Source organism: Acanthochromis polyacanthus, chromosome 9 (genome assembly GCF_021347895.1).
Source record: "Acanthochromis polyacanthus isolate Apoly-LR-REF ecotype Palm Island chromosome 9, KAUST_Apoly_ChrSc, whole genome shotgun sequence".
Taxonomy (NCBI): Eukaryota; Metazoa; Chordata; class Actinopteri; family Pomacentridae; genus Acanthochromis; species Acanthochromis polyacanthus.
In genome coordinates, this window is record NC_067121.1 from 9690391 (window position 1) to 9710520 (window position 20130).

The 20130-nt window shown below is 38.8% G+C and overlaps 4 protein-coding genes and 2 non-coding genes across 9 annotated transcripts in view; 5 read left to right on the top strand and 1 right to left on the bottom strand.

Annotated features, from left to right (window-relative positions):
• Positions 1-20130, top strand: part of LOC127535343 (tripartite motif-containing protein 16-like) — a 599330-nt gene that overhangs the window by 187791 nt on the left and 391409 nt on the right. The window lies entirely within an intron of this gene.
• The window catches only part of LOC127535341 (tripartite motif-containing protein 16-like), a 149836-nt gene that overhangs the window by 119338 nt on the left and 10368 nt on the right, over positions 1-20130 (top strand). The gene's annotated exons all lie outside the window — the stretch shown is intronic.
• LOC127535340 (tripartite motif-containing protein 16-like) overlaps positions 1-20130 on the top strand; it is a 520629-nt gene that overhangs the window by 109102 nt on the left and 391397 nt on the right. The gene's annotated exons all lie outside the window — the stretch shown is intronic.
• LOC110966083 (contactin-associated protein-like 4) overlaps positions 1-20130 on the bottom strand; it is a 215945-nt gene that overhangs the window by 91366 nt on the left and 104449 nt on the right. The window contains exons 6-10 of the mRNA XM_051952984.1: positions 13648-13823; positions 13408-13554; positions 7437-7704; positions 5692-5841; positions 1704-1875 (exon numbers count right to left, since the gene is read on the bottom strand). Coding sequence (XP_051808944.1) covers positions 1704-1875; positions 5692-5841; positions 7437-7704; positions 13408-13554; positions 13648-13823 — 913 coding nt within the window. The remainder of the gene's footprint in view (positions 1-1703; positions 1876-5691; positions 5842-7436; positions 7705-13407; positions 13555-13647; positions 13824-20130) is intronic.
• On the top strand, positions 752-834 carry trnal-uaa (transfer RNA leucine (anticodon UAA)). The gene has a single exon. It is a non-coding gene; the product is annotated as a tRNA-Leu (tRNA).
• Positions 4172-4254, top strand: trnal-uaa (transfer RNA leucine (anticodon UAA)). The gene has a single exon. It is a non-coding gene; the product is annotated as a tRNA-Leu (tRNA).

The window sequence follows — 20130 nt, forward strand, 5'->3', positions numbered from 1 at the left end:
AGCAGCACATACTGGAGCCGATGCTTTGCTTTGGGGTGGCAGGAAGGGACGTGGTGGGTGTAGCTGGAGTGGTTAAAACATCGCTAATGATGAGGGGGATAGCGGGGGTTGAAAAAAGAGACAAGCATATGCTACTGGCAGGATCAACCAGGTAGCCCAGACAGGATGAGTGTGCGGCGCACGCCCGGGCGTAGAGCTGCATGGCAGCACCTGGTCGGGACCGGGGGGGCACTAGCGTTTAACCGACTAGTAAAATACTAAACGTTTAATGAATGAGTAGGCGGTTAAACGATTAAACGACTAGTCGCGCACATCCCTAGACTCGACGCAGCACAACTATACAACTAAAATTTAACTGAATCCTCATGCAGCACTTATGCCTCATGTGGTCAAATTGGAGCAGTTTAACCATTTGATCTTTGGCACTTTAATGTCAGTAATTAGTTAGAACTTCTATCAAATCAATGTGATATTACCCGGAGAAAACCCACGCATGCACAGGGAGAACATGCAAACTTCATGCAGAAAGATCCCTTCTTGCTGCAAGGCGAAAGTGCTAACCACTACTTCACTGTGCAGCCTAGGTAGAACTTCTATCAAATCAATGTGATGTTTCCCTACATGTGAAAAATAATTATTTCTGTGTATGTGAAAAAAAATGTATTTCTGTGTTCTTCATGCACATGTGGACATATTAGAGACTTTCTGTGGATATCACTGTTTTATGAACTGGAAACAAAGCAGCAATGTGACCAGGATGGCCGAGTGGTTAAGGCGTTGGACTTAAGTTCCAATGGACAAATGTCCACGTGGGTTTGAACCCCACTCCTGGTATGGTGAATGTGGGAATGCAGTTGTATTCAAACACCTAAGAATATGTAAATAAAACTGAACTGAATCTCTGTGCAGCACTAATGTCAGATTGGAGCAGCTTAACCATTTGATCTTTGGCACTTTAATGTCAGTAGTTAGTTAGAACTTCTATCAAATCAATGTGATGTTTCCTTACATGCGAAAAAAATGTATTTCTGTGTTCTTCATGCGCATGTGGACATATTGGAGACTTTCTGTGGACATCATTGTTTTCTTTTTAACTGAAAACAGAGCAGCAATGTGATCAGGATGGCCGAGTGGTTAAGGCGTTGGACTTAAGTTCTAATAGGCAAATGTCCACGTGGGTTCAATCCCCATTCCTGGTATGGGGAATGTTTTTGTGTTTAGACATATGCACTACTGTATATTCCAAGTGTTTGTTTGAAACATCTTAATTTATTCTCTTGTATCTTGACCATTGAATTAGACAAAAAGGTTAACTGTTGCTCTGCCACATTGATCATTTCTCTTCTGCATACTGTAGTGTTTGTATTCATTACAGCTCCATTATTTTCACATCCTGACACACCTGCAGAAGAGAGCAAACGTATCTCTGAGGCTTTTGCAAAACACTGCACTCCCTCTGGAGGAAAGAAATCATTTTACCAGAAAAACAATATGTTAAATCTGTGCCAAACGTTACACGCTGAACACTTCCAGACTCCCGCAAGGGATCGGCGCTCCAAACACTGAAGCACCACGTGATCGGCGAACACACCTGGTACATTATCTGGATGAAATGAAGCGCGAATGCTTATCTGAGCGACACAGTCAGACAGGGAAGGTAAAACTACGATTGCCCACTGAGATGGGCTTCGACGGTTCCTGACCTGTCGATGATGCCGCACATGTCGATCTGCAGTTGGCTGTAATTTCCCAGCAGTCTTTGCTGCACCATGATGAGATCCACCGGCTGGCTGTCCACAGCAAGGAGACGCATGCAGCCCTGGAAGACGTCGAAGGGGTTTTCACAGTCCTGGCTGTGGTCTTCGGCAGGACAACCTTGACGACAAAGAAAGAATGAGCAGTTAGGAAACAGAAAAATAGAGACGGGAGTCATATGAGGCAGTGATTGCAGCAAAAACACAGACAGGATTCACGGAGAAGCAAATATAGCCATTTTAGTTAGAATATCAATACCACAAAATTGGAAATTGTTGAAATTCACTGCGAGTTCAGTAAATTGACAAAAGAGTTAACATGAACTGTGCACACTTTTGGTGAGTAATATGAAGCAAAACTGTGATAAATGTGCGACAGTCGAGCTGTGATTTGTGGAGTCTCATGCCTTCGTAAGTGGGTGAAATCATGCAAATATATGCCAAATAAATCCAGCTAATTTCTCACTGCTGTAGTCCGTTTTATTGTGAAAGGGGAGATAGTGAAAGTGCGTGTGTGTAAATGCGTGCATGTGCAGGATGATAAAAAGCCCACAGCAGTTAGAAGAACATGCCCAGACTGCAATAACGCTGAATGAGAGAGAAACCGAGAGAGATGGGAGTTTTTCAGCAGTGAGGGAGCAAAAAAATGAAACGAAGTGAGACGAGAGGAAGAAAAAGACTGGAGAGAAAAGAAAAGAGGGAGAAGAGAAGAGCAGACAGATGAAGATACAGCAGACTTAAAACATTCATTATAAAACAGCCACAAGTTGAAGGTGAGAGTTGACGATTGTACTGTGCAATATCAACAGCTTATAAATATTAATATGAGTCTTTCAGGGAAAAACATGTTCATTTAACCCGTACTGGAAAGAGAAATATTTTGTTGTCACTATCAACATTTCAGACAGGACTGAGGGAAAGTTTTAACATAAGAGGGGGTAGCTTTTTAATGGAAAAGATGTTTTTTTTTTTTAAATTGCATTGAGTGTGACAGACAGGACAAAAAGTGGAAGTGTTGTTAAATAAAGGTAAATCCAACTGAGAAATGAGGTGAATTAAATCATGCTTTGGGTAAATAATGACTAATGTGAGAAAATAGGAAATTTAAAGGGGTAATAAAATGTCCTGTTATTGGACAATAAGGCTATACCTGAAAACATTTTTCCGTTTTTGATTTTACATGACAGATTTCTACATTTGTGTTTGATCTGCGCTCTTGTTGGAGTTTTGAGTTGGATGACGATCTGGTTTTTCATACACCAATCAACAAAAAGCAGCTTTTAAACTCAAACCTGATAACAGTCATGGGTTTGTTTGCTTTTGTTCTCAGGCCACTGACATTCAAATGCAATCAGACCACACCCAGTCTGTCCTGATGAAGCTCAGTTTGAGAGATAAATTCCTAATAATTTGTTGAATTTAGTCATGAACATCTAGCGTTATAGAAAAACACCTATGAAACCAAGGTGGCAGGAGTTCATCTCTCTCTTAGTTGCTGCTAAATGTAGTTAAACACTTCAAAGACCCCAATCCGGTGGAAAATCATTTATTTTCTGTTTCTGCTGTTTTTAAATTAGTAGAAGACACATCAGGAGTGAATTGAGTAGTTTGAGCATTTCTTCCTTAAAACTGCACCGATGACTGAATTCAGACTTCCTGGATGTCACATGTAACAAACCCAACCAACCAGTCCTGTCGCAGCTTTCTGCATCCGAATTTGTCCTCAGAATTCGTTTATAGTTCAAACATTGATGCCTCAATTACTCCAATATCCACAGACTGGCGACCTGTCCAGGGTGTCCCTGCCTTCGCCCAAGTCGGCTGAGATGGGCTCCAGCACCCCTGAGACCCTAGTGATGATAAAGCGGTGTATAGAGTATGGATGGACGGACAGTGACCTTTAAACTCCAAGACCTGTTCAATGAGCAAATTGTCAGAATTGCTGTCATGGGAATAGAACAAATGGACTAAAACCACAATAATCAAATGTTTAAAATAAGATCCAAACAGCAAAACCTTGATATGGTTTCCTTTGCTGACTGTCATTTCATGTTCTTCACATGAAGTTCAACATTTTAGCTTTTGATTGGATACAGAGTGAAATGATGATGCCGCCTTAATATCTTGACCTGACGAGGTAAACAGTCATGACTCGACACACGGTACGACTATGCAACTAAAATTTAACTGAATCCTCGTGCAGCAGTAATGCCTCATGCGGTCAGATTGGAGCAGTTTAACTATTTGATCTTTGGCACTTTAATGTCAGTAGTTAGTTAGAACTTATATCAAATCAATGTGATGTTTCTCTACATGTGAAAAACAATTTCTGTGTTCTTTATCAGCAAGTGGATATATTAAAATAGACTTTTTGTGGTTATCACTGTTTTATGAACTGAAAACAAAGCAGAAATGTGATCAGGATGGCCGAGTGGTTAAGGCGTTGGACTTAAGTTCCAATGGGCAAATGCCCACGTGGGTTCGAGCCCCACTCCTGGTATGGTGAATGTGGGAATGTAGTTGTATTTAGACCCTTAAGACTATGCAGCTGAATTCTCATGCAGCACTAATGTCTCATGTGGTCAGCAGTTTAACCATTTGATCTTTGGCACTTCAATGTCAGTAATTAGTCAAAACTTGCAACTGTGTACAATAAAGTAACTTTACAGTGTTCGAGCAGAGCTGTAGGCGAGCTGGTGTGCTCGAGGTATATCTGAGCAATTTCAAGGCAAAAGGGTATTATTTTTTACCAAAAACATGCAAAAAATGTCATTTTGAAACACAAAGATGAATTTTTAGTGCAGGGTGTCAAACGTGCGGCCTGTTAAAGGGTCCAACCAGCCTGATGTTGCAAAGTGTAAAAATTACAGAGAAGACAATACCTGGAAATTGTACATTTGTCAAACTATAAATTCAAAATAAATTCTAGATCATGACAAGTTGTTTTGATCAGAAAGTGAAATACTATTGCTCATTGTTCTTTTGACATTTTGTCTTTTGTTTTTGTAATATTTTGTCTTGTTTTTGTTGTTTTGTTTCTTATTTTAGTCGTTTTCTGTTTCCTTTTTCTTTCATTTGTTTTTGACTTATTTTTGTCATTTTGCGCTATGTTTTATTTGTTGTTTTGTGTATCGTTTTCTGCCGTTTTGTGTTTTTTGTCTCACTTGTGTTGTTTGTCTACTTTTTGTTGTTTTTTTTCTCGCTTTTGTCATTTTTTGTCTGGTTTGTGTCATTTGTCCATTTTTGTCTCTTTTTTGTTTTGTTTTGTGTCGTTTGTCTCATTTTTTGTCATTTCATGTCTCATGTTGGTAATATTTTGTCCTGTTTTTGTTGTTTTTTTGTCTTTTTTTCTGACATTTTCATTTTGATCATTAAGTAAAAAACTGTATTGTTCATTTTCAGACACTTATGACTAAATGTTTTGTGCCTTTGTAGACACTCTGTGATCTCTAAGTTGTAAATGAACCTATTTTTCTTAAGAAGTTTCAGGTTATTCATGATGTTTTGTAAAAAGATAATTCAATAAATGTGAACATTCTCAAAATGTATTTTTTTGCACAAACTTTGGAGTTATTGTTATTGAGAAGTTCTTATGCTGTGATTTTACTGGTGTGGCCCACTTCAGATCAAATTGGGCTGAATGTGGCCCCTGAACTAAAATGAGTTTGACACCCCTGTTTGAGTAATTTAATGAATGAGAGCAACTTTAATTACTTGTGGCAAAAGCACTCCTGAATGCTGACTAAATCTTTTACTGAATGCTTCTTTTATTCACTTCCATTAAGATTAATATGAAATCAAAATCATTTTCAGCAACGCTGATGTCTGAATGAGGATTTCAAGGTTTCCTGCATTTCATTTTGCTATATTCTAACAACCCAGCAAACAGCACCTTGTCCAGTTTTGTCAGTGAAGACATTCCATGATTCCCTCTTACCACCAAAGAAGAGCTGACCTCCCACGGTGACAGGAAACGGCGGGTTTGCATGAGCAACGCCACCTTCATCTTTATCCACAGAGATCATCAGACGGCTGCGTCTGGAGGTAACATCCACTGAATGCCACTGACCATCGTTCAGAGCAGAGCCTGCGAAAAGATTAGATAGAAATAAAAGGATTATTCTCCTTCAAGTCATCATCATTTATCATGAAATATGGATATGTAAGATGATATCTCTGAAATTTTAGATTGATGTGTGAAATATCCACCGAGATAATTAAAAAAAAAAAACATGCCCATTGATGCACTTTCAGCATGTTTTTTACACACATTCATTTTTGAGGCTGTGTTTGAATGAGGATATCTCTTGAGCTATAAAAGCCAAAGGCCTGAAATTTTCACTGTTATTTCTCATCACATCAACAATGCATAGGGGCGGCGTGCCTCGGTGGGTAGAGTGGCCGTCTTATAACTGGAAGGTTGCCGGTTTGATCCTCAGCCTGTCATAAATACAATACAACCATTTACCATTAATACACAATCTGAAATAATATACATCACATAGTCTCTGATTTAAAATATGAAAAAAACCTAAAGCTGTCATTAAAAGTTAAATTTTTGGGAACACGTTAACAAAAAATTAGATCATGCACAAGTCAACTAGGGATTTTTTTAACCTTATGTGGATTCATGTCACAATAACCCAAAACAAAACATTTGAATATTTTGAACATGAAATATTAGGTTCCAGAAATGAAAGAAAAACCTAATTATTTTTGCTTAACACCTGATTGAGCAGATATAAGCTGTGCCACAAAAACAGAAGTATTGGTAGACAGCCTGATCCAAGTAGAGCAGAGCTATGGGGTTTCAAACAACATATTTAATAACAAAATATGAAACTCTTGGTCACAAAGTTGTTATTTAAGTTAGTTATTATTCTGCCAAGGAAAGGCGGAGTTATGTGATGATGGTCGTTGGTTTGTCTGTCTGTCTGTCTCTCTGTTCGCAACATTACTCAAAAATGGACAAAAGGATCTGGATGAAATTTTCAGGGAAGTTCAGAAGTGACACAAAGACCAAGTGATTAGATGGCAGTGATGTGGCTGAACAGTCTGGATCCACAGATTTGTTAAAGATTGCTGTATCACTCCGAGATAGCGGCACAAGGTCACTGTAACTATGACAACAAGTGAACACTACGTCAGCTGCCTGTTGACAATCACATGATTGCCATCCTACTCCAAATCCACTGCTGCGGACCATGATTTATTTATTTTTTTTCAAAATTTCATCCACTGGAAATCATACCACAACTGAGCAGCCTTGGCGGATTACGGTGCTCTCTGAGTGCTTTTCTTGTTAGTAAAGTTATTCACTTTCATATATTGTGTAATTTCCTTGTGTGAAAAAAACTTGCTAAAAGTGCAAAAAGTGACAAAATATCCATAATTTGTGCGATAAAATTTTCAGGCCGAGCAGGATATTATTGTAAAAATTTGTGAAATTAAAACAGAATGACATATATTTTTAATCAATGTCTGATTTTAAAAAACTACCCTAAAGTTTAGGAAAAAAGGAGCACAGTCAAAGATTTTCGAATGCATGAAACACAAATGACTGAGGGATGAGAGGATAGTAGTTACATAAGAAACTACAGGATAAAAGTTGTAAAGTTTCATAGATTTCAGGCAACAAGATGTAAGAGGTTAGAAATTAACATTTCCGGCTGTCAGACGGACCTGCAGTGAGCTCCAGCAGCGCTCTGCCCTCTTTATGGATCTGCAGCCGGAGTCTGGCCTCACTCAGGTACAACCAGACCACACCTCCCTGCTGAGGGAGGTCAAAGGTGAGCAGCAGCCCCGCCTTGTTCCACGTCCTGAACTGGAAACCCAAAGACACGCCCCCTGACGAGGACGCCGTCGCCCCCGGCAGCTGCAGGAAGCTCTGGGGGCCGGTGAACGTCACGGCGACGGAAACCAGCTCAGCACAAGAAAAGGTCACATTGCCCTGAGAGAGAAACATGCAGAGTGGAGAGACAGGAGGGAGGGATGGAAAGAAAATGATTACTGGAGAGATAAAACAACATGAAACATGAATATTAATCAGTTGCAGAGGGCGTGTCGATGTGACCTGGTGTCGCAGCCATCTCATCAGCGAGTCTCCTTGAGAATAAAAGCCATGAATGCAAAATGTCGCCATGCTTAGAGCTGCAGAGCGAGGTTGGATATGCATATCCAGTGCGATATAGACATTTCCGTTGCGGTCCATTGTTTTGAGTAGTGGTAATGACATCGGGTCCATTGCTAAGGCTGCAGCGGTAATACATTATGCTGTCTGCTGGGAATATCAGGCTGCTATCTTTATAAAGCTCCGGAAACACAGATGACATCTAAAAGCCCTTTGTAGAGCTGTTAAAGTGATATACGGTGGGGAATGCATTGCCACTGCAAAATATAAAGTCAAAAGTGGGCTATAAAAGTCCTCAAAAGCCTTTCACTAACGCACAGGCTCACCCAAAACACTCCTCGCTCACCTCTGCAGGCTCCACATTATTTTGCTTTAAGAACAACTCAAAGTGGTCTCTGCATTAAAATGGACTATAACTGTGGTAATACTCGATTACTGTGAGAGCAACAGAACTCTTGTAAAACAGCCTCTATTAGACCTTCAGCCATGCATGTGAATCTCAGAGCCTTTTGTACCGACACTTTTTGTTTCCCTGCTCTCTGGTCCTTAACTGTAATGAGAGACCATTTATTAGAAATGGTTCGCAGTTGCTCTCCACTGAGTGCGCTCCACTTATTGTCACCGCAGCAACATCTCCTTTTTTTCAAATGACAAAGACGAGGACGGGTTGCTGAAATACAAACCGCTGTCGAAGCCTTGTCCTCACATTACTCATGGCCCTTGTTAAGAACTCATTAGCTTCATTAACCAGCTAACAGCAGATCATCTCCCAGTGGTGAACATGAACTAGTGCATCTCAGACTATTAGAATATTGTGAAAAGTTTAGTATTCAACTGTGCAAAGCAATAATCTGAGCCCACCAGGACCCATGCACAGCAACGCTCCTAAATGCTCATCAGTATTAGTTCTGTGTTCACATTGGATCTTTTGTACTTTTAATTCTCCAGTTCATTGTAAATGCCAGCAATTTTAACACCATTTTGGTAAATACCCACATTTTTGGAACCTTATTTCTACTTTCTTCTTCTGCCTGCATGATATGCACATTCATTGCACAATTTGTCCATCCATCTTTCCATCCACCTATCTATCTATCTATCTATCTATCTATCTATCTATCTATCTATCTATCTATCTATCTATCTATCTATCTATCTATCTATCTATCTATCTATCCATCTATCTATCTATCTATCTATCTATCTTTATAGTTAAAGAAAAATCAAAAACATATCTCAAAATATTATTCCATTTTTACTTTGAGTAAATTACTATTTAAACAGTACAAATACTCTCGGCCTAGTTCAGTACACACAACCACAATCGTGGTAAAGACAGCCTGAGCTTGGTTCTGTCTGACTTTTTTTATTGTCCTTCCCACTGCCGCCAAGTTCTTGCTCAAAGGGAATCAAACAGAAACTTTGAATATGTTGGGTCATAAGTTCTTCAGGTCATTGTATAAAGTGCTATGAGATGACATATCTTGTGAGAACTGGTGCCATATAAATAAAACTGAATTGAAAAATTTAATCAAATTGTTGACTTTGAGGTTGTCTAGAAGACGATCATCGAGACCCTTCACAAGGAATCACAGAAGGCCACTGCAGAAAAGGCCGGCTGTTGGCAGAGTGCTGTACTGATGCCAATCAATGGAAAGTTGACTGGAAGGGAAAAGTGCAGGAGGAAAAGACGCACAAGCAACAGGGAAGAGGATTGTCAACAAAAGTCGATTCAGGAACTTGTGAGAGCCTAAAGGCAGTGCACTTATGAAATATGCTACAACTGTGGCATCCCTAATATAAAGTCACTTCCTGAACCAGATCTTATCTCGGCTGTGGTGGAAAGAACTGGACTGTTGCTTAGTAGTCCAAAGTCTTCTTTATAGATGAAAGTAAAAATTTTGAATTTGGAAATCAATCTGCCAGAGTTTGGAGGAAGAGTAAAGAAGCCCACAATCAAAGGTGTTTGAAGTCCAGAGTGATTTTTGGGGTCATGTCACCCCCTGCTGTTGGTCCACTGAGTTTTATCAAGTCCAAAGTCAACTCAGAATCTACCAGGAGATTGTAGAGCACTTCATGCTTCCATCTGCTGACAAGCTTTTTAAAGATGCTGATTTCCTTTTCCAGCAGGACTTTGCACACGACCACAGAGCCAAAACTACCATCAAACGTTTTACGGACTACATATATTACTGTGCTTGAGTGGCCTGTCAAGCCCCCATCAACGTGATATGAGGTATTCTTAAGAGAAGGAAGAGAAACACTGGACCCAAACATAAAGACAAGCTGAAGGCTGCTATCAAACCCACTTAAGATTCAATAGCATTGATACAGTATCTTATTGCAATGTCTTATTGTTGTTACAGAGTTATGATTTTCACGTTTTTTCTCTGCACATGGGCATGTGACAAAATTCTTGAATCTTGATGCAGTGATTTGTGCCCAAACCAAGTACTGAGTGTAAAAATGAACACACTTTTCAGAAACTGGACATTTCTGTAAATCCTGTTTTTATTTGATATTAGAAAATATTCTAATATTTTGATATTAGATTTCTGAGCTATGAGTCATAAACATCAAAATTAAACATAGTAAAAAGGTTTGAACTATTGAACTTTACTTGTAATAAATGAAGAATATCTAAAACTTTACGTTTCTGAAAGAAATGACTGGTTCGGGATATTCTAATCCTTTGAGATACAATCAGATTTGCAAACACCATCATATACACTTAAAAGTCGAGATGAGGTTAGTTTTGCACGCGAAGAGCTAGTTAGTGGTGGAGAAGCAGCAGTGGAATCTGTCCTCGCTGAGTTCAAACCTGCTCTGACATGTCAGCCACCGTGACAGAATCAGACTGTAAACAAACTTAAAAGATACGCTCACTTCTCTCAACTCTGAAATAAGAACCAAAACAATCCCCGGGTCCTTTTCTCAACCGCTGATAACTTGATAAATCTCACCTCTACTTGCTCTGCTGGATTTTATAACTCAAATAATAAGTGTAGCAAAGTTTTAGCAGCTAAGATAATAACACTTAGATAGATAGATAGATAGATAGATAGATAGATAGATAGATAGATAGATAGATAGATAGATAGATAGATAGATAGATAGATAGATAGATAGATAGATAGATAGATAGATTAAACCTTTATTAATCCCACAGCGGGGAAATTTACAAATTTGAATGAATATTAAGTAGACAAGGCCACACAATGTTATAAAAAACAACATGAAGCTGTATTGCATTCCTTTAATCTGTTGGAGACAGAGGTGACTTGTACAGAAGTTTCTGAGCTAAAACCTTCACTTTACACAATAATGTCCTTGTTTTTTTTTAACTGTTTTCATAGGAAATATAGTAAAGCAGCTATTTTAAGGCACAACAGGGTTATTTTCATGTAAAAAACACCTTGTGAATATGTAACTTTGATACGTAAAGATGAGTTTTTAGGGTGTTTTAGAGGAGCTTTACTGTGAATTGTTGTTTGCTGTCACAGTTTTAATCGTTGGTTTTCAAACTCTGATATCTCTTCTGCTTGTACAATTCACTGACTTGTTTAATTTTTTAACGTTTTATTGTTTTAAAATTGTTTAAATGCGGCTCTGTGAAGGACTTCGGACTAGCCTAGCCATGCTACACCCATGTTTCTAAAGGCACAAGGGTCTAGGGAAGCTCGACAGGGAGGGAGGCGGGCTAAAAGGTTGTCTATCAAATCCCTCTGCAGCAATTGGGTAGGTATACAACCAATCAATGCAACGAATAGGCTGACATAGTTCTGAGAGCACCGGGGGATTGTGGCTAAGTCCCATTAGCTTCCCAACCGGCGGAGCTGCGGAGCCGCCAGGTGTATTAAGGATTTGCCATATCCCGTCGGCATAAGTCCAAATACGTCTTTCTTCTCAATGAAACACTTCAGTGCCGTCCTTTGTTTATCTTTCAAGTTGAATTTTAGCTTCAAATCTTTAAGGGCTGTGGCCAAAGCCGAGTCGAAAGATAACTGTTTATTGTGCGCCGGTTGTTTCTGTCAGAATCGTCGCGCCTCTGTCGTCACTTCGTTACGCCCGCCTTCTGACTCTACACTTCATGGTGATTGGTCCGGCCAGTTTTAGGAGAATCCAGCCTCGAGCCTTATGGAGGGTAACTAGACCCTCCCTGGCAGAGAATTAAATTCGTTGCCGTGGGTTGTCTAGCGCGGCTAGGCTAACTTCGGACTGCATGTTTGGATGAAAGATGCCATAAAATTGAGTTTATTGAGTTTTGTAATAAGCGAGTTACAAAATTAAAAAAAAAAAGAAAACCACCTAACAGTTTGTGCCACCAATGTTTGGTGGTCCTAAAAGCATTTTGCGGCAAGCCAATTTTAGTCTGCTGTTTTCATTTGATGTGGCTCAGCTCCAGCTATTGATGCTGCATTCTCACTCAGACATAAAAGTCCAGAGCTCAGGGAGTCTGAGGAGCTGAACATCAAAGCACTTTGCTTTCCCCGAATGATTTACGTGATCTGTCATCATCAGGCTACAGAAACACTAAACTTTTGTGATATCCCAAAAGTTGTGTGCATTCACTTCATATTAACTGCATTGAGGAGTTTGCTTAGAATTTTTCAATAAAATGATTTATTAGAAGAGGATGTGTATGAAGTTATTTAGGTCTTTGTTCGTTGGGTTTGAGTTTTTTGTTCCTGTCACATTTTCATTCTGTAAGCTCAGTTTATAAGTCCTGAACCTCCATGGAAACAGCACGACCATGACTAGAAGAAGAAAGAAATAATTCCAAAATGGGTCTGAAACAGTTTTGTCATAAATCATAAAAAAGAAAAAAGATAAGGTGGAAATGTTTGACAATTTATTTTACAAAAATCACAAAAAAATGGAAACAACATGTAGAACATTTTTCCAAGTGTCTATACTTATCACTGGAAAAAAAAAAAAACAATGGCTAAACATACTATCAATATTTTACTATTTATATTTTGAATTTGTTTCCATACTTGGTTCATATTTTCCTGAATAGACACAGCCTGCAGTTCAGTCTATAAGTGCCTGAAATGTTATGTGTCTGTTGATCACAGGGGAAGTCATAAATGGTTATGCTGAAGAACGGAGAATTTATTTAGTTATTTGCATATTTTTTTTTACTGCATATAGTTCATTTTTGCCTTTTCCTTTATTGAGGCATAGAGAATAATGTGATATTGATGATATTTCACATCTTTTACTTTATATTTGAGATGTTTTTTCTCTACAAAAACCACACATGGTTAGTTCAAAGACCATCGAAAAGTTAAAAAATCTGCAGATTTTTCTTGTTTTCACTGCTTCTTGATATCGTAAATGATGTTGTTTGGGTCATTTTCATGAAATGACAAACCTCAAACGCACCGATGGGTTTTCATATTTAATTAGTTACATTAAGTTGTTGTATTATTCAAATTAGAGTTCCCACACCTGACTTGTTTACATGCATTATTCCTTTAAAAATACAGTAACTGGGTGCTTTTGGTAAAATGTACTTACCTTTACAGTAACTTGGTGGTCGTTGTGTTTTGCCAGTTCTATCAGGTTGACGCCATTATGCAGCAGGTTTTCTAAGCAGCCATGGAAGTTCCTCTTGGAGACGATTGGTTTCTGAAAGTCGAGGCTCTGAACTACTCCTACACTCAGCTGTATGAGGACGATAACACAGGATACGTAAAGAAACAAGATATATTTGTGTCTGTATTTACAGTATGCTTGTGTGGGGCAGTTTCTACACACGTGTTCGATGTCCCAGTGGCTGAACTCTGCAGGGATCTGAACTTTCTCGGTGTGTTTGTCCACAGTGAGGTTGAGGTGAGCATTTTTTTGCTCCAGTACTACATGGTGCCAGTGCTGATCATCCAACAGACTGCCAAGGGAGGCGAGACGCCGCGATTCAGATGATGCAGTTCCACCTGGAAGACATGATAGAAGGACATAAAGAGCGGATAAGAGGAGGCAGTGAGGACAAGGAAAGAAAAAGAAGGAAATGCAACAGAAAAGGAGGAAAATCAAGTGAAAGCCAGGTGAGAAAAAGTCAGAGTTGGGTAGAAAAGGTGAAGGAAGAAGATACAGAAGACAGCGAATGGGAAGTGAGTGGGATGGATTTATAGCAGAGAGACAATGAAGCAGACAGGGACAAAAAGAGCATTTGTGAAAACTAATCACATCGTGAGAAATGGAAATTACAAAGACAGACTCCGTCTTTTCATCAACACGTCGGCACTGTTTAATTTGAAAAGTCTAATCTCGACATAATAAAGAAGAACAGCTTCTGCAGAAAATTGGACGAGATAGAATGAAATTTCACCGGCAAACCAGATCCATCAACGTTTTTTTCTCTTATTGGACTTGTGAATGCATCCTGTGGTTCAGGTTTCACAACAACTGCTAATTTACTTTCTTTTCAGCTACGCCACCTGTTTGACTTGTTTCTCCGTCTTTGGTTTGTTATTTACCTGTAAGTTTGTTGCTTTCCATATATTTGATCCGCTGGCCTGCTTCCTTCTGACAGTACGACCTTGTGTGAAGCCTGAAGGCGGCTACGACATACCAGACTCCATTCTGCATCTAAATATTTCACTTTTCTCAGCTTCCCACAGGGAGGATCACTGCGAGGTCATCTCATTAGTAACTGCTGGATACATCTGCACACTGGCACTGAGAACTGAAGTCAAATATGCGTTAATCCCTAATTTGAAAAAACTAAAACTGCAGAAGAAACACAGTGAGACATCATTAATGATAGATGAGTTCCAGCCGGTCCTAATAAGAGGATCCATCTCCATTCCCCAGTGGGGACAGCAGAGAAACTTTGTGTTTCTGCCGAGAGAAAGCGCTGTACTGTCAGTCATTAAAAATGTATTAGATATTCTTTGGGGAGGGACAATTCCAACTTCAGAGAGAGAAACAAAAAGTTTGGAGATGATGGACAAATGCGTCTTTGATATTTCAGCTCGTTCTATCAGAGGACATCTTAGATGAGAAGTAGTTCCATTCAGGAAGAGAAAGTTTATCTGTTTACCTCCTGATCTGGAGGAGTTATCACGATGACTTATGTGATTACAGTCTGGGTGAATAGAAAGAAACGCTGCAATCGATACGAGAGGAAGCATGGCATGACTTAAAAACTCTACAATCTCTTTATCGGCATTGAATAATGGAGCAATTATCATCCTGGAAGTGGTAGAAAAGAGGACCTTCCTGGATGGATATTTCATTGGTCGGATGATTTGATTACTCCACGAATGATCGGACAGTAGGAATCAATATGAGAGATGGCATTAACAATTACTCTGCTGATATTAATATATGAAGCCACCTCTTTTCATCCTTATCTGTTCACGTGTTTTCTCTTCATTGTTGTTTCTGGCACCTGACAATGTCTTCTGTCTCATAGAAGGACTTACAAATGACAGGCTTTTGTGTCTTTATAGGCAAAATTTCAAATAAATAGTAAATCACATACACTACAGGCCAAAATGTTTGGAAGCCAAATCAATTAGTACAAAAAAATCATAGTTTTATTGGTATACTTTGCAACAAAATCAACATGATTATTATACAAGAGTCACTCATTCATCCATCTATCCATTCTCTATACACCGCTTTATCCTCACTAGGGTCACGGGGGGTGCTAGAGCCTATCTCAGCTGACTCGGGTGAAGGCAGGGGACACCCTGGACAGGTCGCCAGTCTGTCACAGGGATACATATACAGACAAACAGTCACTCATCAGAACATATTTTTGCTGTAATTGTCCTCGGGCTTTAGCAGCAGCATGGCATATACGAAGCATTCATTCCACAAGTTTTTCAAGGTATGTGTCAGGTTTTGCATTCAAGCCTTCTTAAGTTCATCAATGGGAAACTGTTGATTCATGGGAGGCACTTTTCTGACTGATAAATCCAATTCATCCCACTCAGGCTCAATTGGAGAGAGGCCCGGAGACTGAGGGGGCCAGACCATCTTTCAAAGAACACTTTCCTCTTCTTTTTTGTCTAGGTAACCCTGGCAGAGCATGGAAGAATGCTTAAGGTCATTATCTTGCTGCAAAACAAACTTTTGACCCACAAGTCTTAGTCTACATGGAACTGCATGATGCTGGAGGATGCAGTGGTACCGTTCCTTCTTCATGGTACCCTTTACTTCATACAAATCTCCTACTCTGTCATCTGCGAAACATCCCCATACCATGGCACCTTTGAGGAAAATGGTGCATGTCAATGACAGCAAAGTCTGATCATGCAGGAAACAGATCCCAAAATTCACAGAATTTAGACCGGTTTTTAAGAAAGGCATTGTGAACACAAATTTGAAGTCGCTTCCAAATGTTTGGCATGTAGTGTAGCAGAAGGAAGAAAAAATCAGCTACATGGCTAAAAGGTATATCAAATAAAATCCTTTTTTCTTCTTGGTCTCCCAGGTTTTCTCAAAGTTCCATGTGAACCTCAGTGTTTGTATGTGAACATTGTGCACTCACCATTATATACTGTGTCTATATATGACTTTGACAATTTGCAAAGGTCAAATTACTTTCCTATTTTTCTTGATGCCAGGCAGGATGTAAAAATTATTTCACTGACATTTCCACCTTTCAGAGCTCACTTGTCTTCTTCTAGTTCTGCATTCAAACTCTGTGAATTTGCACCAACCTACATGTTGAAAAGGACCAATTAAAGCACAAGATGACTTCATTTCAGATTCACAAATCAAAAAATGACAGGTCACCTCGAAAACAGCACATTTAACAAATTTATCTAGATTTAAAAATTGTATGAACTGTGGCGCATTTTAGACCCCAAACAAAATAAATCAAGTTATTAACAACTCCATATTGGTGTTTTCTCTATGTAAGTAGACATATATTGAACAGAATACGCAGCCAACACCATAGCAAGCATTTTCACCTTAAAGCTGCAGTGTAGCGATGAGCATCTCAAAAACACAAATTCAAATTTCTGGGGTTTCATATGTAAAGACTCAAGGAGCCAATCGTGTCTGCTTGTAGGGTGTGGTGTTCTGTATTGTTATTTTTCTTCAGAATCAGTTTCCGAACATGAATGGCTGAATAACTCCAGTATTGCAACTTGCCACTTTTTTTGTGTAGGCTAGTTTTACACATAGACTGTATATAAAGATGGACGTAGCATCTGGCTCCAAAAATGAAGCCAATCCGGAAGTGTCAAAAAACTTGCAATATCATGCCGTCCACTAGAGTTGGCTCCAAAAAGCTTTTGCTCCATAGACCCCAATTCATCACCGGAAAAAATAAAATTTGATAGACTGATTTTCTACAGCTCAGGATTTTTTCCCGTTAGTTTTCATGGTCAAAATGAGAGATCAGGTGGCCGATCTTAAAATAAATCAATACTGAATTTTAAATAAATCGTTAAAGTTGGCGGAGCCAGGGAGCGTGGCTATACTTGATAGACAGTCTTGTCTATCAAGTAAGAGAGTCTTCAGCTCTCAGTCTGGCCCGCCCATTGACTGGTCCTGCCAATAGTTGCTCTCCGGTCCAGTCTGTTTGATGACGCTTTTTACGTCACTGGCTCCAAAAAATCCAAAATGGCGACCAGGAAGTAGCAAAATCCGGGCTTCATTTTCTCAGCGTTGAAACCAACAGGTGACGTCACGGTTAGTTCACGCCTGGTTTTACAGCATTTGAACAGGTGAGCTGGAGTGCTCGAGCTGCTGTCAGTGTGGATTTGTGGGAGAAGAAAGAAACAGGAACTCCACAGATTTGAACTTTCTATAAGAGCCAATGGAGTGGAGTTTCATCTAAGCCAGGTTAAAGCAGGAAGGGGTTATTTTTGCAGAAAAAACGTCTTAACAAATGCAACTTTGATATACTGCGATGAGTTTTTATGGGTTTCATCAGTTACTGGAAAGAAATTTTAAATTCTCACTAGAAAAAATTGAGAAAAATCCTGACCAAAACCCGATTTTTGATAAATAAAATGAAATTTGGACTATAGCTCATCTGCCTATGAGCAACATGCTTTTCAGAAAAAAAACAATAAAACTGGAAAAAACGAGTTTAACCTGTACATGACAGCAGCAGCTTCTCCTCATATCCAGGGGGTTCAGACTGACTGTGCTTTCTCATCATTAAAGTCTGTGCTGAGCACTAGTTTGTATAATTTTATCATTCTACACATGCCCTCAAGACAATATCACTTCACTGTATCTTGTCTGCTATTCTATTACGGCTGCTCAAAATCTGATTGCTCTTATCAGAAAAGCGGCTGGTGTAATTATTTCAGCAATTGACTCTCATAAAGCACAACGTCTGTCACGGCAGCTCGGTAATGACTCACAACTCGGGTCACCGAGTGAAAAGTTTGCTGCGAGATTCCTGCTGCCTCAAAAGTTTTCTGTGGTTTTCTCCTGTTGTGGAAGGTGAAGCGAGGTGAATCAGCCACTTTTACCTCTGAACACTCACCACCACGCTTTACACAAGAGGGCTAAAAGCATTTTGTTCATTGGACTCTTACAGTGAATCCAATGTGCAGTATACAGTGATTCATAAAGTATGCGTCCCTATAGAGACAGAAAAGGTACGAAGCTACCATTTTGCTGTGTATGCACTATACAAAGTGATTAGCTGCTGCTGTGGCAAGAATTTTCACTTAACCTGGATTTTAGAATATAGCATATTAAGTGAAACTAACCAAAAATGAAATTTGCAAAATTAAATGTTGTCAAAATTAGCAGAGCTGAACGAAATATGCTAGCACATATAGGATCTTTCTTGCACCTCTTAATAATAAATTGGATAATGTGAAACCATGTTCAGTACTGAAAATATGCCTAATTACGTGCTTGCTACTCTAATGTGCTGCAAAAATATGTTTGACAAAGTTCTCATCACTATTGTTGGGTGCAACGAAAGGTTTATGCCTCACATTTCTGGACTGAGTGGCACCAAATTGTTAAAAGGATCACCTATGGGTCCCTAAACAACGCTTACAACCAAAATGTGTAGGGTTGACCAAACTAAATTTGTGTGGAACATGCTGCCAAACTAGAATTTTGCCAATGTAATTAGAAAAAAAAAACACAAGCTGGAAAAAAACACAGTGTTTTATTGAGATGAACTTAGATTTTAGTTGTCGCAATAACATCATTGTATCATATTGAGTGAACTAATGTACTATATGCAGGCTGGAAGTAGATACTTCAGTCCCAATAACAAAAATAACTTAAACTTAAGTATGTCTTGTTCATCAGAAGTGTTTTTAGTTGGTTGTTTTGATCCACAAATATTATGCTGGTGGGATACAAACTTATTAATTTAGATGATATTGACATTTTTGCTATTAGCTAACAAAGTCAAATTTGTAAAATGACTTTTTGTTGATGACAAAAAACAAAGTCAATGTTTAATTCTTTGTGAGTGTACCACTAAAGTTCAGCATTTCTACTACAGCTACCAACTTATATTTTATACTTGGATTTCTGAAATGATTTTTTCCCTCATGTTCTTACAGAAATAGAGAAATTTTGTAAGTTTAGCTTTAAATTAATCTGCGAGTCTATGTGTACTTCTAATTTGTGGGGCTTTTTGTACTCTCACAAGTTAAATAGAATTGTTTTTAAAGAAGCAAAACTGATTCCTGGCTTGTAAGCATGCAATGTCTGAGAACTTAAAACTCCCCTTAAGGCTTTTGTCTCTTAGCCTTATATATATATATATATATATATATATATATATGTATATATATATATATATATATATATATATATATATATATATATATATATAAAGTTCCTGCAATTCAGTTTGACAACTGACAAGGCAAACCATAACACGTAATGGTGAGTAAGGGATGTAAGATCAGTGGTCCATGATAAACTGTATTAATAATCCAGTCCAAGCATAAAGTAGGAGGTAACAAGGCTTGAAATTTTGGTCTTAAATCCTGGACAAGACATCATTTCAAAATAAAAACCTAACCAGATTTTAGGTTTTTACCTGAAAGTGAGATGTAAAAAATAGAGTGATCAATTACAATTCCTAGACATTTATATTGAAATACTCATTTGATCACAGAGCCCTGAACACTGGTAACGTGGATTGTTTTGTCATCATTCAAAACAAGTACAAAGTCATGTAAAAAACACTTTGCAGTACCACATTCAGGTTGCAAGTGATTTAGTGCAGTTGTCGAGCACTGATCTCTACATACACACGTGGACAAAATTGTTGGTACCCCTCAG